General features: G+C 37.4%; 2 protein-coding genes and 2 non-coding genes across 4 annotated transcripts; 2 read left to right on the top strand and 2 right to left on the bottom strand.

The window, feature by feature from the left end:
* Window positions 1-4,159: 4,159 nt before the first annotated feature.
* Window positions 4,160-6,811, bottom strand: LOC106169874 (uncharacterized). The gene is made up of 3 exons (XM_087014324.1): window positions 6,482-6,811; window positions 5,710-5,878; window positions 4,160-4,739 (listed from the first exon to the last, which is right to left on the bottom strand). The coding sequence occupies exons 1-3, from the start codon at window positions 6,600-6,602 to the stop codon at window positions 4,532-4,534; spliced, it is 498 nt and encodes a 165-aa protein (XP_086870450.1). The 5' UTR covers window positions 6,603-6,811; the 3' UTR covers window positions 4,160-4,531.
* Window positions 5,356-5,427, top strand: Trnaa-ugc (transfer RNA alanine (anticodon UGC)). Its single transcript has one exon. It is a non-coding gene; the product is annotated as a tRNA-Ala (tRNA).
* Window positions 6,812-7,189: 378 nt separating the features above from the next.
* On the bottom strand, window positions 7,190-8,613 carry LOC106165116 (uncharacterized). The gene is made up of 3 exons (XM_013543212.2): window positions 8,204-8,613; window positions 7,877-8,045; window positions 7,190-7,594 (listed from the first exon to the last, which is right to left on the bottom strand). Exons 1-3 carry the CDS (start codon window positions 8,322-8,324, stop codon window positions 7,396-7,398), a joined length of 489 nt encoding a protein of 162 aa, XP_013398666.2. The 5' UTR covers window positions 8,325-8,613; the 3' UTR covers window positions 7,190-7,395.
* Window positions 8,614-9,443: 830 nt separating this feature from the next.
* Trnaa-ugc (transfer RNA alanine (anticodon UGC)) lies at window positions 9,444-9,515 on the top strand. The gene has a single exon. It is a non-coding gene; the product is annotated as a tRNA-Ala (tRNA).
* The last annotated feature ends 5,091 nt before the right edge of the window (window positions 9,516-14,606 follow it).

Here is a 14,606-nt window from a genome sequence, read left to right as displayed (position 1 = left end):
TATAAACCTCCACCTATAGTACGAAAAACATAAACACTTTAAAGTAAATACTTACCTAACAATTTGATGCAAAATACGGAAAATATGAAATAACCGTCAAGCTGACGAGCCACCGTTATACCGACGTCGGGCCAACGGCGTGAAGCAGTCGTCGGCCCGACGTCGGGTCACTAGTAGTGGCCCGACGTCGGCCCGACAACGACTGCCGACCGCGACCGTGCCGACCAATGCCGACGTCGGCCCGACCGCTCATTGCTATCTGGGTTATAACTTGCTATGCTCAGTGTTCGCTGGTTGTTCCTCAACCTGAAATATTCATATCCCATTAAAGCATAGTAGATGGTTACAGCATTAAATAGTTTAGATACAATATTATAATTCTATGATGTCACACATCACCTAGTTTGATATTTGGGCCCGATTCTCAAAGACCTCTGTTTTCACTTACATCATCCCCTCTATCCATGCTTTATTCTTTCATGGCACTTGGAAATAGTTGTTGTCCATCACAGCCGCCTGTAAGTCAGCTTTAGGGTAGGCATAACTGGTGGCTACATCAATCTTTACCGCTGATGTGAAGTGATAGGTAAGATTCCTGAAGTAATCATTTTATCCTGCTCTTGAAGTTGACTGTCCTGGAGTCCTGAAATCGACAGCTTCAGGCTTTGCCCCCAATATATGGGCCTTCTTTGGGTAACCTTATAAAGAAAATAAATGAGTTCATTTATTAAGTATAAAAAATCTTTGTCTTTCGTGCTACTTAAACAAAATATGAGCGTAAGCCTACTCGTACATAACATGTAGTCTACATGTACATAACATGTCAGATTTGACACACACACCTCGACTAATTTTTCATTTTTTCAAGGAAAATAGTTAGCATTCGTGTTTTTCAAGCACTAAATGAAAAGAAAACACATACCTTTCAGTCAATTCACATTTTCATCCAGATGTTATGGCACCACATTCAAGTAAATTGCGTTTGAGTTGGTTCACTGTCAGCGACGCGTGCACACGCTCCATGTTAAACTCTGGTGTAAAGCATTGAGCGAGATTGTGCGAGACTTTAGAAGGACTGCTTTCACCCCCACGCCATCTAGCGGCATACCCTTAAAGCGGGTATTCCCCATTGCAGTACGCGGTAGACGCACACGCTGTTAGGCACGTGATCTTTAACGAGCACACCCTAATGCTAATTGTGTGTGAATTTGGTGACATTTGATGGTGTCTTTTCAATTTTATAGACATTTCTTTAAATCTGTAGAAGTCACAGTGAAACAGTCGATTTGAGGGGGTACCCCTTATAAATTTTACTAAATGGTATAAAATGTGTATATTTTCACCACTATTTTGTATTTTTTTAAACCATTAATCATGTTAGACACGGTATCCGTAATAAAAAGCACTATTTCTAACAGTTCACAGCTGTGAGGTGATCATTTGTAAATAAAAGTACATGGAAATGGGGGTGGGACAACCTTTTTGACCAATGTCGTATAGTTTTCTCAGCGCGAAAAAGTAAGTGTTGTTGGTTTGATACAATATGTGGTCTGTGGCCTCATTTGCCTTTAGTTTCTAGATGCGTAGTTCTTTAATTTATCAGCTATTTTTAAAATCGCTGCATGCATTAGTTTCGGGGTCTCCAAGGGCTTTTATAGTTGCCTTTTATTAGACCTGTTGAAAATATCTTCTTTATAGATCAGTCAATTGTTTTTTAGCGTCTTTATGTCGCTTGTTACTGAATAAAAAAAAAGCATTAAATAAATTATTTTCTCCTTGTGATCCAAATATTATATCAAAAATGACAATCTGTCATGGAATCACAATATATATTTTTTTTCGGTCAGCAACAGAAAACACCAAATGCAAGTATTTAAAGAAAATAAAACGTTTTGACAATTGTTTTGGGGAACATACTTTAGCCGTGACGCAAAGCCCCTCCTTACGCCATGTCTAATTTACCATGACTGAACAACTACAAAATATAAACGCGGTATAAAAATTAAAACTGAGTGACCTGGACCATACTTTACCAAACGTTTCCGGTGTACCATGAAAATCTGACTCCCCTAAAATGTGACTCCCCAGTCAGATTTTCATAATGAAAATGTGACTCCCCCTATGAAATTTTGACTCCCCCCAAAAAACATTCATTAATCTCATTTTATTTCAGTAAATGACTATGATTTTGTAGTATGCATAATGGATGATACATTGGCACTTTTTTGTAGTTTGCAGGTGAAAATTTTCATAAAAAAAAGAAAAATTAAAAATGTGCACATAATGAAAATGTGGTTCCCCTATGAAAATTTGACTCCCCTTCAAAAAAACATTCATTAATCTCTAATTAATTTAGTATATGACTGTGATCTTGTAGAATGTAAAATGGTTGATACATTGGGACATTTTTTGTAGTTTGCAGTGAGAATTTTAATGAACAAATAAGAAAATTAAAAATGTGCACATAATGAAAATCTGACTCCCCCATGAAAATTTGACTCCCCCGCCACAAAACTTCATAAATCTTATTTTATTTTGAGTATATGACTGTGATCCTGTAGCATGTAAAATGGTTGATACATTGGCACATTTTTTGTAGTTTGCAGTGAAAATTTTAATGAAAAAATGAGAAAATTAAAAATGTGCACATAATGAAAATCTGACTCCCCCATGAAAATATTACTCCCCCTCCACAAAACTTCTTAAATCTTATTTTATTTTGAGTATATGACTGTGATCTTGTAGTAAGGAAAATGGATGATACATTGGCACATTTTTTTTGTAGTTTGCAGTGAAAATTTTAATGAAAAAATAAGAAAATTGAAAATGTGCACATGGTTAAAAAATTGAGAGAAAAAAAGTAATAAAACACATGAAAATAAGAAAAATTAAGAATTTGTTTTCTAACACCCGATGGCTCCCCTATAAAAAGCTATTTGATGTTTGATGATCATTCTGACAACTTTTCTTTTATGATACTTTATGAAATACTTTATTGGAAATATTAAAAAGTTTTATGGTAAAATACTGCGTGAAAATAAATGAAAAATGGATAATAAATTTGCATTCTTGTACCCGTAGGATTTTGACTCCCCTAGTTAAAAGCACTTATTTCATATTTAGCACACACTTAAATGTTTCTACTTTTTAGTTTTCTTATGGAGAACAGATGTGGAATATTTAAATTTTGTGGGTAAAAATGTTTGCAATAAGTGTTTGAAATTTAAAAATAGTGAGAAATTCAGTATAATATTTATTTTACACCCATGAAAAGGACAATTATTTTTTATTCAGTCATTATATCACTATTTTCCACATACTTTTCGTTGTATATATAATGATATCTCTGCACACTAAGCTATATGAAATGCCTGTGGTCATTGCTTGATTGCAATCAACTTCAGATCACAAGGCTACCACCAAACATGTCACAGCCCTGGCAGCTACCTAACTGCAATTAAACAATTACCATGGGTAAGGCCTGGAGCACTGAAATACCTGTGGTTATTGCTTGATTGACAGTATATCCTTTTTCCATACTACAAGATCACAGTCATATACTCAAAATAAAATAAGATTTATAAAGTTTTTTGATGGGGGGTGGGGGGGGGGGGCAATTTTTCATGGGGGAGTCAGATTTTCATTATGTGCACATTTTTAATTTTCTTATTTTTTCATTACAATTTTCACTGCAAACTACAAAAAAATGTGCCAATCTATCCTCCTTTTTACATACTACAAGATTACAGTCATATACCCTAAATAAAATAAGATTTATGAAGTTTTATGATGGGGGAGTCAAATTTTCATGGGGGAGTCAGATTTTCATTATGTGCTCATTTTTAATTTTCTTATTTTTTCATTAAAATTTTCACCTTCAAACTACAAAAAATGTGCCAATGTATCCTCCATTTTACATTCTACAAGATCACAGACATATACTCAAAATAAATTAAGTTTTTTGAAGTTTTGTGGAGGGGGAGTCAAATTTTCATGGGGGAGTCAGATTTTCATTATGTGCAAATTTTTAATTTTCTTATTTTTTCATTAAACTTTTCACTGCAAACTACAAAAAATGTGCCAATGTATCCTCCATTTTACATACTACAAGATCACAGACATATACCCAAAATAAAATAAGATTTATAAAGTTTTGTGGAGGGGGAGTCAAATTTTCATGGGGGGAGTCACATTTTCATTATGAAAATCTGACTGGGGAGTCACATTTTCATAATGAAAATCTGACTGGGGAGTCACATTTTCATGGGAGTCAGATTTTCATGTTACACCGGAACAAGCGTTACCATTAACGGCTCTTTGCGTAATGTAAAGACATGGTAAAAATTAAGATTTAAATTTAAATTTAGACAGTCGTGAAATTTTTGTTCTATACTCATATATGTTTAAAAAAAATTAATTCGACTTTAAATTCATTCAATTTTATTTTTGAAACAGATAATTAATGTTTATTGTAACTCATCGTGTTTTTTTTTCTGTAGCAAAATAATAAAATTAATAGATAACAAAACATTCAATTATGGAACATTATCTCTTGCTCTTCGTCTTTCTTGGGGAATGTGTCATTCACAGCCTTGTATGCTTCAACGGCCATGAGTTGTTTTGCCGGTAGATGGCGCTCCAAGATGGGTAGGTGAAGGTCGCGGCAAAGTCCCGTGAGGTCAAGGTCGAAGTGAGGTATTATGGCTTCTAACGTCGTGCCGAAAAATATTCGTTCAATTCTGAAAAATGACACAATTTAACTGCGATCAAATTATGAAAACCAACTGAAGTTAATCACAAAATAACATTTAAATGATAGAAGATATTTCAGTCCGAATAAAAAAGTTGATGAAAATAAGTACTCAGTACAGTATGCACCAAGAGCGGATCCAGGATTATTTGAAACTGGTGGTGGGGGTCCATTTTATTATGAATGATAGGCCTCGGATGCGAAGCCGACCCTTGCCTCCTGGTGTGGGATTCGGTGTTTTGGGCAAACGATGCAATTCAATGCAGTTTAGAACTATGCTTCAGCTCTTTAAAATTCTTATATCACAAGGGCAATAGGCCTATTAGTCCCCTCCCCCAACATCCCCTACCCCCTAAACCCACCACTGTCTACTCGGTAGTGCCTGTATATGTATTTTGTATGGATTTATATACTGTATGTTTAACCCAAATTTGATTCAACTGTCTTTTCAATCAGTTTTTTTTTCAAATATTAATATTCATTCTAACAGTTTTAAATTTCACTTAAGACCTCAACAGAAACCAATTTGTGATGTATGATTTCTATTACACATATGTATTTGCTGAATAAACTATTATCAATATGTGTACATCACAGATGCGTGCGGGGATGTAGCTCAGTGGTAGAGCGCACGCTTTGCATGTGTGAGGCCCCGGGTTCAATCCCCGGCATCTCCAAGGTACGTTTTTGACAATTTATGCAATATGATTTGACCAAATTGTGTTGTCTACTTGACTCACAATCTGTGAAGTTATTTCTAATGGTACTTTTTAGATTTCTGATGGTGCCTTTGTTACAGCGATTTGCATAATGATAATTCAATGTAAACGGGGAAACACAACGCGTGTTTGAACATGATTACCAAATTCAAATTGTCACAATTGTGATAACTACAATACTCATTCCCAATGACATGAGTAAGTTATTTCATTTCTTCTTTTTTGTTCACCCATACGTACCGTGTGAAGGCAATCAAGGCGGCACACATGGTGCACGGCTCACAGCTGGTGTAGATGTCACATCCAGTCAGGTCACGTGTCTTCAACTTCCTGCACGTGTTTCTGATGGCCACTACCTCGCCGTGAGCGGAGGGGTCATGGTCCACTATTGTACGATTCCAACCTTCACCTGAAGGAGAAAATGACAGTTAAAAAATATCGATCATACATAATGATCTTTTATCGAAAAATTGTAATAGAAATCAAATGAAAATAAATAAATGAATAAATAAGGTTCCAGACTTTTGTCTAGTCTGGATGCTTTCAAGTCTTTATGACGGATCGTATTCAAAACAGTGGACTAACTAAGCCGAGGGTCAAATATGGCCGACCCAATTGAATACCTCCCTATGGGAAATCTGTTCAGTGTCCATTAGCGGATTAGATGGTAATGTTTTAGTGTGCCGCCATATTTGGCCCGCGGACCAGTTAGTCCACTGTTCTGAATGCGGCCATTAAGGAATTTGCCGCTTATCAAATGACCGAGAGTGAGTGGCATTCGACCATTTTTAAAAATCACTTCCTGGTGAACTTACAAAATGTCCCAGCGTCGAGGGGAACCTCTCCACGAGGGGACCCCAGACAAATTAAGTCAATGATTGTACACATTTAAGACCTCCGTATAAGTCAACTTCAGTCTTCTAACAGAATGAATAAAGCTTAGAAATGCAGTATTCCCTACTACCTTCCAGCTATGAGTTGTTAGTTACGGTAAGTCATGACCAGCACCTACCTATAATCTGGCCGTCCTGAACAATGACCGCAGCAAAGGGTATTCCGTCACCGCAGACCGCGGCGTGAAGACTTAACTCTATAGCACGCTGCATAAACTGCTCGTCACCAGCGTCACCCATTTTGTCTAGAACACAAGTCAAATAAAGAGAAATGTGATAGAGGCCTTAATGTAGGTCAGCAGTATTGAATGTCACCAAGGTCACACCAAGGTCACACTATGGAAACTATCTTAATTCAAGGTGAGGTGCTGATACATAACCGCGGATAAAACACCCTTTGTTCGTGACCTCAGTACAGTATAAGCCTCTGTACGTTATAGACACTGTATGGTATAGCGTATACAACACTCGTCAAAAAGGTGGTCCCTGCACCCCCATTTCCATGTACTTTTATTTACAAATGATCACCTCACAGCTATGAATTGTTAAAAATAGTGCTTTTTATTACAGATACCGTGTCTAACATTATTAATGTTTAAAAAAAAATGCAAAATAGTGGTGAAAATATACACATTTAAACCATTTAGTAAAATTTATAAGAGGTACCCCCTCAAATCCACTGTTTCCATTCCCACATTCAAAATTAGTCCCGTTTTTTTTTTTTTTTTTTTTTTTCTGTAATATTCTCTTAAGAGATTATTACAAAGTGTAGCCATCACGTGATGTGATGGCAAGCACAAATTCTAGATTAATTGCATTAACCACTGTTTTTGGTGGTACAATGGAATTTATTATATTTCGATGAGCTGCTTATAATGCATTTATAGTAAAATATGGCTAAATTGCGAACAGTTGTTATCCCCTTATTCGCTAGTCCAAATTACAATGTGTTCCATGGCACATTGTAATATGATGAAATCATACTGGACTATGAGCATATTTATTAACCTTTTTAATTTTTGAAAAAAAAATGTCAAACGTCCGCGTCCGGCATCTCTTTTATAGGAAAAGTATGACTGACTGCCGCGTACGCTTCCTCGGCTAGTAGTTGTCTTGCCGGTAGATGTCGCTGATGTACAGGAAGATGAAGATTCTGGTATGTTGCAGTGTAATCAACGCTGAAGTGAGGCTTCACTGCCTCCAAAGTGGTGCCATAGAATATTCGCTGTATTCTGGAGATAAAATAAGAACAATAGCTAAGTGAGACTTCACTGCCTCCAAGGTGGTACCATAGAATATCCCCTGAATTCTGGAGATAAAATAAGAAAAATAGCCAGGTGAGACGTCATTGCCTACAAGTTGGTATCATAGAATATCCGCTGAATTCTGGAGATAAAACATGAGCAATAAGTAATTATATAAGTGTCAAGACAATATGAAGAAAAGAACACTTTTGGAGCTTTATAATTAAAGTATTAAATTATCAGTAACTGTGAGAAAACAGCTATACAAACCCGGTCATAGCAATCAAGGCAGCACACATGGCGCACGGCTCACAACTGGTGTAGATGTCACATCCGGTCAGGTCACGTGTCTTCAACTTCCTGCACGTGTTTCTGATGGCCACTACCTCGCCGTGAGCGGAGGGGTCATGGTCCACTATGATGTGGTTCCAACCTTCTCCTGCAGAAAATATAAACGTTATTTTGTTTTAGCCCAGTCAGGGTTATCTCCTGTCTAATATATATAGACACTCATATTCATGTATGATCTCCTGCCTTATATATAGGTCTATACTTATATAAGATCTCCTGTCTTATATATACCCAGTAGACACTCACCTATGATCTCGCCGTCCTTCACAATCACTGCAGCAAAAGGTTCTCCGTCCCCCAACGTGGCGCCACGTGCGCTCAGCTCTATCGCACGTCGCATAAACTGATCATCAGGGCTGTCTTCCATGTTGTCTCTCAGGTCATAAAGAATTCATATGCGGCACCCGTGCAATATACAGGGGTATGAGCCTGGTAAGTTTTTGACCCGCAAACATCAAAAGGTCAAAGTTTTAAGTAAGCTTATCTTCGTTCCGTTTATGTCGCATTCAGATTCACATGTCGCAGTAGCTGAATTGATCCAACTCTTCTGGGGATTCTCGTTTAAGTGCAATCAGTGGAATCAGGTTAGTTATCACACAATAGTTACTCTCTAGCTGCTCGAGGAGGTGTGTCAGACAATTAAGCTGATTCCACTGATTGCACTTTAGCGTGAATTTCCCCGCAGAGTTTGACCTATCCAGTTAGTGTGATGAGTGAATCTGAATACGGTCTTACTGACATTATGTAATTTGGCCTGCGTTCAGAACGTGTCAACATACCCCGTCTTCCTTAAGCTGTGCATCCGGACGTGTACAGGGGAGTGTAGTCTCGGGTAATATACTTTTAACTGAAGCTTTCTAAAAATTTTTGATACCTGTCTGTCCTATAGTTTAAACTGAACACATTTTATAATGATTTTATTATTTATAATAGAACGATTTTGTTATGTGATTTTACTATGTGAATTATGTTTGCGATTTTTACATGGTGGTAATAAATTACAGGGATAATACTTCTTCGTATGAGATCTAGCTACATTTCAAAATAAAAACATTGTGAACAACTCGTAGATATATAATACATTCTGCTGTACAACAAAGCCGGCTGTTATAGCTATTATTCTGATATCTGAGCTCGTTTTTTAGACCACGTGACCTCCACTGATGGCTACACTCTGTTTAGATTTTATAACAAAACGACAAACCTTTAAGTATAAAAACAGGGTCTAACTTTGAATGTAAAAATGGATTCATTAACCATTATCCATACAGTGTACATGTATGTTCGCTCCATGTACGTGCAGGTGTAAGGAAAGGCAAATTTAAGTGGAACCATTACTTATTTATTTGATAGATTGATATTTTTTTTAAAAATTACACTTTTAAGCTTCAACAGAAACCATATTGTGATGTTTTTTTGCACATATGTATTTGCTGAATGTGTAATTATCAAATAATTGATATATGCGTCGTATATGGTATCGTGCGGGGATGTAGCTCAGTGGTAGAGCGCACGCTTTGCATGTGTGAGGCCCCGGGTTCAATCCCCGGCATCTCCAAAATAACTGTTTTGACAATATTATTCAATATAATTGAACAGCCGACAAAATTCAGCTAGGAATCGGAAGTTAAGCCTCGGTTACAACCGGCCGTACGAGCTCTTACGGGCTGTTTACGTTTAAATTTAGTGCAGAATCTCACGTCCTCCGCAAGTCCTTCTTACGATATTTCGAGTTCGCAGACAGCCCGTAAGTACGTATGGAGAATGTTGGACATGTCCAAAAGATTCTACGAATAGCCTGCGAACAGCGAGACCGCAACCGTAATTTGCTCCCCTCGCACGGAGTGAGCATGAAAGACGCGAGTTGTGCAAGACGCGCGTCGCAAGCAATGAAGGAACAAGTACCGTTTGCGTGTTGAGTAAGGCGCACGCCCTCACAACTAACGAACAAAGACGAGAGTACACTGGGAATGACGACTTTGGCGTCAATAGCACGTGTGTCACCCCCACGCCTGGTGTATAAAAGCCGTGCGACGCACGCTCGTGTTTTTATATGAACGTCGACGATGTAACGTGGACAACAATTTTCAAAATTTTCAAATGTTTGCTCAATTTAGTTTCTAATATTCCTCCAAAAGGTAAGAGAAAGAGGCTTACAGAGCAGAAAAAAAGGGAGGAGGAAGAAGAAAGAAGAGGAGGACAGGAAACAAAACTGACGTTCGCCGTACATCACCACAAACGTGTGAGGCAAGAGTGAAGCAAAACTGACGCAAAAGGGCACTACTTTCGTCGTGCCTTGCATTCCCTTCGTAAGTGGTGAATGTGTGCCACGTACACAGGAAGCAAGACAAACTCAAGTAATGAGTACAATTTCCACGACCATCGCTCCTTACAATTAGTGTCCCTGTCTGAAAGGTGAGTGTAGTCTTGGGTAATCCACTTTTAGTGAGTTAATCTAAATGCGTTCTGAATTATTTATTTATTTGATAGATTGATTGCTTGCCAAAGTCTGTTTAACTGCTTTAATTCTCTTGATTTCCCAAAACAATTCACAGCTCGTTACTGGATCCAACTGCAGCAGACGACACTTAGGTGGACTTCATCCGGAAAACTGGGCACAATGTCGTCTGCTTTTTAGAAGAAAATCATTTAAAAATGACAAAATTGCAAACTTCTTGACACAACAGTAGCAACGAAGAATAAAAAACGCTCTCATTTTGGATTCTAAGACGTTAAAAAAGCTCAAGTGCATTTTACTTAATGAAACTACATAACGTAATGGATCGTCATCACTGCGAAAGCGTGAGTTTAGTTCATATCAATTTTCTACCCTCCACCAGGGGGCTCTCAACAACAAGAGAAATCTCTGGTGATAGGCAATGATTCTTGTTGTGGTAAACGTTCTTGACAACTCGTTTTAAAACTATTAATATATTGATACACAAAGTAGCAAACTGTGGCAAGCTCGATTTCCTGGTAAAAGCATTTTTTCCTCCAAGTCAGAAACATTTCTTTATTCTTAAAACTCCTTGGAGTCAAGATATGAAACATAAAGATAACAATGCAAATGAAATATGGTAATATATCTACAGATATTTATTTGATCAGTTCAACTGTTCACATTACATCTGCAGTCATAGTGTGGAAGGCATTCAATCTCGTAGGCTAAGACAAGTGCTGAAGGGGAGGTAAGAGGAGCAGATCTGTACCCATATGAGACAGATTGGAATAAATCTCTGTAGAAGGAGAAGGGGGCAGTTGGCATCCCACAGACCTCTTTTACATGTACAGCTAATTTCTTCTACTCACCTGCCCCCCCCCCCCCTCCATTTCTGTCTAACATTGTTTGGCTTAACGTCAATAACTTAAAAATACAAAATAATTTTAAATATTATAGGCGTAGAAATGTTTTATTGCCTCGTCTCCTTTGACATCTCGAGACAATACACTGTGTATTCTCACCCCCTCCACAAACCTTGTTACCGAATTTACCGAAAAGATTATTCTCAGAGAAATATTCGCAAGCAAAAGAGAGGTCAAAGTGCCATTGACACGAACTATTTTCATATGAAACTTTTTTATTATTTTTTTTTACCACAAATCAATTCTATAAAGACGTGAACTTTACGCCAGGGGGCTTCCGATTACGAAGAAAATTCAGACAGCCCTATATACGTTCCTCTGACAAGATTCCCAGGAAAATAGTTTTCAGACGTCATAACTGCTTAGAAAACTCTCATCATTTGGATACGTCATGGTTTAAGATTTCGAAACTGATTAACGACAAATTGAGGAGTTTTTCAGGTGTAATACCAATTGAATATAATTCTTATATTAAAAACTAGAGGCAGACTTGGCAACAAATCAAAGTTACTCAATTACGTGCACTCTCTAGCTGGGTTTTTCATGTCGTGGTGGGGGCAAGACTGTACTTCTGGCAAATAGATCAGATTTCTCACCTGGGAGAGTGGCAAATATATTTATCTCAAATATATTTATCTCGATAACATATTTTAATATGTTTAAAAATGATATATTTGCGTACGCAACGACTTTGGCGTCAACAGAAAGGAAGGCGTTGTTTAGGTACTGTACCTTTCTACTTTAAAAACTGATTTTTATTTGGGGGGGGGGGGGGGTGAAGGGATTGCGCAATTCACACAGTGGTATCGGCCATAACTGTCAAACTTGGCACACGGCAATAAAATACAAAAACACATGGGCTATCTTATTTTTCTTGAACATATATAATATATTTTTCAGTTAACATCTTAAAGTCATAATAACTCTTCGTTTTGGCCAAAAATACGATTTTCCTAGAAAAAACGGCAATTTTCCCGTACTTACCAATGGTCAACGACCCCATTCCTGCATTCAAAGTTAATCCAGGTTTTTTTTCCTAAACGTACGGTTTTTTGTTAAAATCTCTTAAGAGATTTTAACTGACGGAGCCCTCTCTGGTGACCTACTTAAAACCGCGGGAAAAGCAGACAACAACAACACTATATAACAATATTATAAGATTTATAAGATATGTTCGTCTTTTTGCTCAAAATGCATTTATATCTACAATGTGTGCAATTAAGGGCTTTTCGTTATCCGACGCACTGTACAAAAACTCGCAACTTACGTCTGAGGGTTTCCTGCCATGTTATATTGGTCTCGAATGGACGCGAGAATCCGCGTGACACCTAAACGTCATTGGCAACGGATACACTTGTCGACCGCGAAAAAAGGGATCGAAAGCCCAAGTGACAAGCACAGATTTTAGTTTTACTACAATAACAGTCGTTTTAGTGGGAAAATGCAATAGAATATATTTCCAGGCGTTGTTTACAATGAATTTCTTGCGGGATTTTGAATCTCAAAGGAAGAGTTATTATTGCTTTAAGTACAGTAAAGCAACATTAAATTAGTTTTACATTTCATTTTGGACTAATGACATTCAACTGCATGTTCAGTGCAGAGCACTTCCTTTTCCATCACTAAACTGTTCAATGCTATCTTCTCCAGTGGTAACTTTCCCTCCCTCTGGAGAGTGAGTATGCTCAATGTTATTCACAAGAAAGGGGATAAAAAAGACCCCAAAAATTATAGAGGGATAGCTGTATCCAGTAACTTATGTAAATTATTTTGCAAAATACTAAATAATAGACTCACATCATTTTCTTCTAAAAATAGCACGATCCCTATTAACCAAATTGGCTTTATGAGAGGGGCACGTAAAGTGGACCATATGCTAGTACTCAAATCACTCATCGATAAATACTCCAATAAAATGGATAAAAATAAACTATATGTATGTTTCGTAGATTTTTCAAGCGCCTACGATACAGTATGGAGAAATGCCCTATTATATAAACTACAGCTGGCAGGGGTAGGAAATATCTTTCTAAATATAATAAGTAATATGTATAAATCTGTCCAGTTTACTGTAAAAACACCAGGGGGACTGACAAACGTCATCAATACAAGTGTAGGTGTCAAACAGGGCTGCGTCCTCAGTCCCTTACTGTTCAACATTTTCATTAGGGACATTCCCGACCTGTTCAGCAACAATGAGAAATACAACCCTGTTCACCTAAGGGATAAACCTCTTAGTTGTTTAATGTACGCGGATGACCTCGTTATATTATCAGAGAGCCCAGCTGGACTTCAGGCTGCCCTCAATAGTTTGGCTGAATACTGTAAAACCTGGAAGCTGATAGTAAATGTACAAAAAACAAAAGTAATGATTTTTAACAAACCTGGCCGCTTACTGAATAACCTAACCTTTTCTCTAGGAGCCGAAAAGATAGAAATGTGCCCAGAATATTGCTACTTGGGTTTGGTATTCACACCTTCAGGAAAATTCAATAAAGCCATGGAAGTACTGAAAGTCAAAGCACAAAAAGCATTTTTTAAAATCCGCCACCAGCTGTTTTCTAGCCCAGCGTCAATTGCCAGAAAACTTTTTTCCACCCTTATACTCCCTATACTTAGCTACGGCTGTGAAATATGGGCCCCTTTAATCCTAATAGTCGAGTAGCCAGAACGCTAACCCTGCAGTGTTTTTCCCTGTAAACTTTTTTTGCTGAAATGCATTCTTCAGGCCGAGAGAAGCAAAATTAGCTTGGTTGCTATTTCTGAGACCTTGAGCATTTTTAAATATGGCCGTCAATTTATGAGGAAAAATAGAAAAACGACCAGAAGTCGCCGGGTAAACTTTATTGACAGCTTTTTTGGACGTGTATCCTATCAGGATAGCACAACAGTACTATTGAATACACTTAAACCCGTTACATATAGCAAAAAAACCAAAATGGCCGTCAAATTATATGGCAGAAAGTAAAAAACACTGCAAAATAAGTTAATTTTTTGCAAATTTAGCCTTATTAAAAACATATCCGCCTTTTTTATTTATGTCCATTATGATCATTTGTTAGTCATGATCCTAAACTCTCATTAACTGCTTATTTGACATTAATCAGACGGTGGCAGACGGTGCCATCTCCTAAGAGTCCATTTGCCACTTCGACGAGCCCCATAGCCAAAGCTTGCTATGTTATATCTTGCAACCTTTTTTAAAAGAAATTATTTCATCTGGGTTACAAAACTTAGAGAAGCTTATAAGCTTGACTATATTTGCCAGTTGATACGTACGAGATGT

The sequence above is a fragment of the Lingula anatina genome, chromosome 5, assembly GCF_051362555.1.
Source record: "Lingula anatina isolate TDL-2025a chromosome 5, LinAna3.0, whole genome shotgun sequence".
NCBI classification, from domain to species: Eukaryota; Metazoa; Brachiopoda; class Lingulata; order Lingulida; family Lingulidae; genus Lingula; species Lingula anatina.
Note: the sequence above shows the minus strand (reverse complement) of the source record. Positions and strands in the feature narration are given on the sequence as shown.

Excerpts from the sequence above, each read along its gene's own strand:
- LOC106169874 (XM_087014324.1), bottom strand. The coding sequence starts at position 6,602 with ATGGGTGACGCTGGTGACGAGCAGTTTATGCAGCGTGCTATAGAGTTA. Across the intron at positions 5,879-6,481 it reads TCAGGACGGCCAGATTATAG|GTGAAGGTTGGAATCGTACA; the intron begins GTAGGTGCTGGT and ends TTTCTCCTTCAG. Across the intron at positions 4,740-5,709 it reads GCCTTGATTGCCTTCACACG|AATTGAACGAATATTTTTCG; the intron begins GTACGTATGGGT and ends GTCATTTTTCAG.
- LOC106165116 (XM_013543212.2), bottom strand. The coding sequence starts at position 8,324 with ATGGAAGACAGCCCTGATGATCAGTTTATGCGACGTGCGATAGAGCTG. Across the intron at positions 8,046-8,203 it reads GAAGGACGGCGAGATCATAG|GAGAAGGTTGGAACCACATC; the intron begins GTGAGTGTCTAC and ends TATTTTCTGCAG. Across the intron at positions 7,595-7,876 it reads GCCTTGATTGCTATGACCGG|AATACAGCGAATATTCTATG; the intron begins GTTTGTATAGCT and ends TTTTATCTCCAG.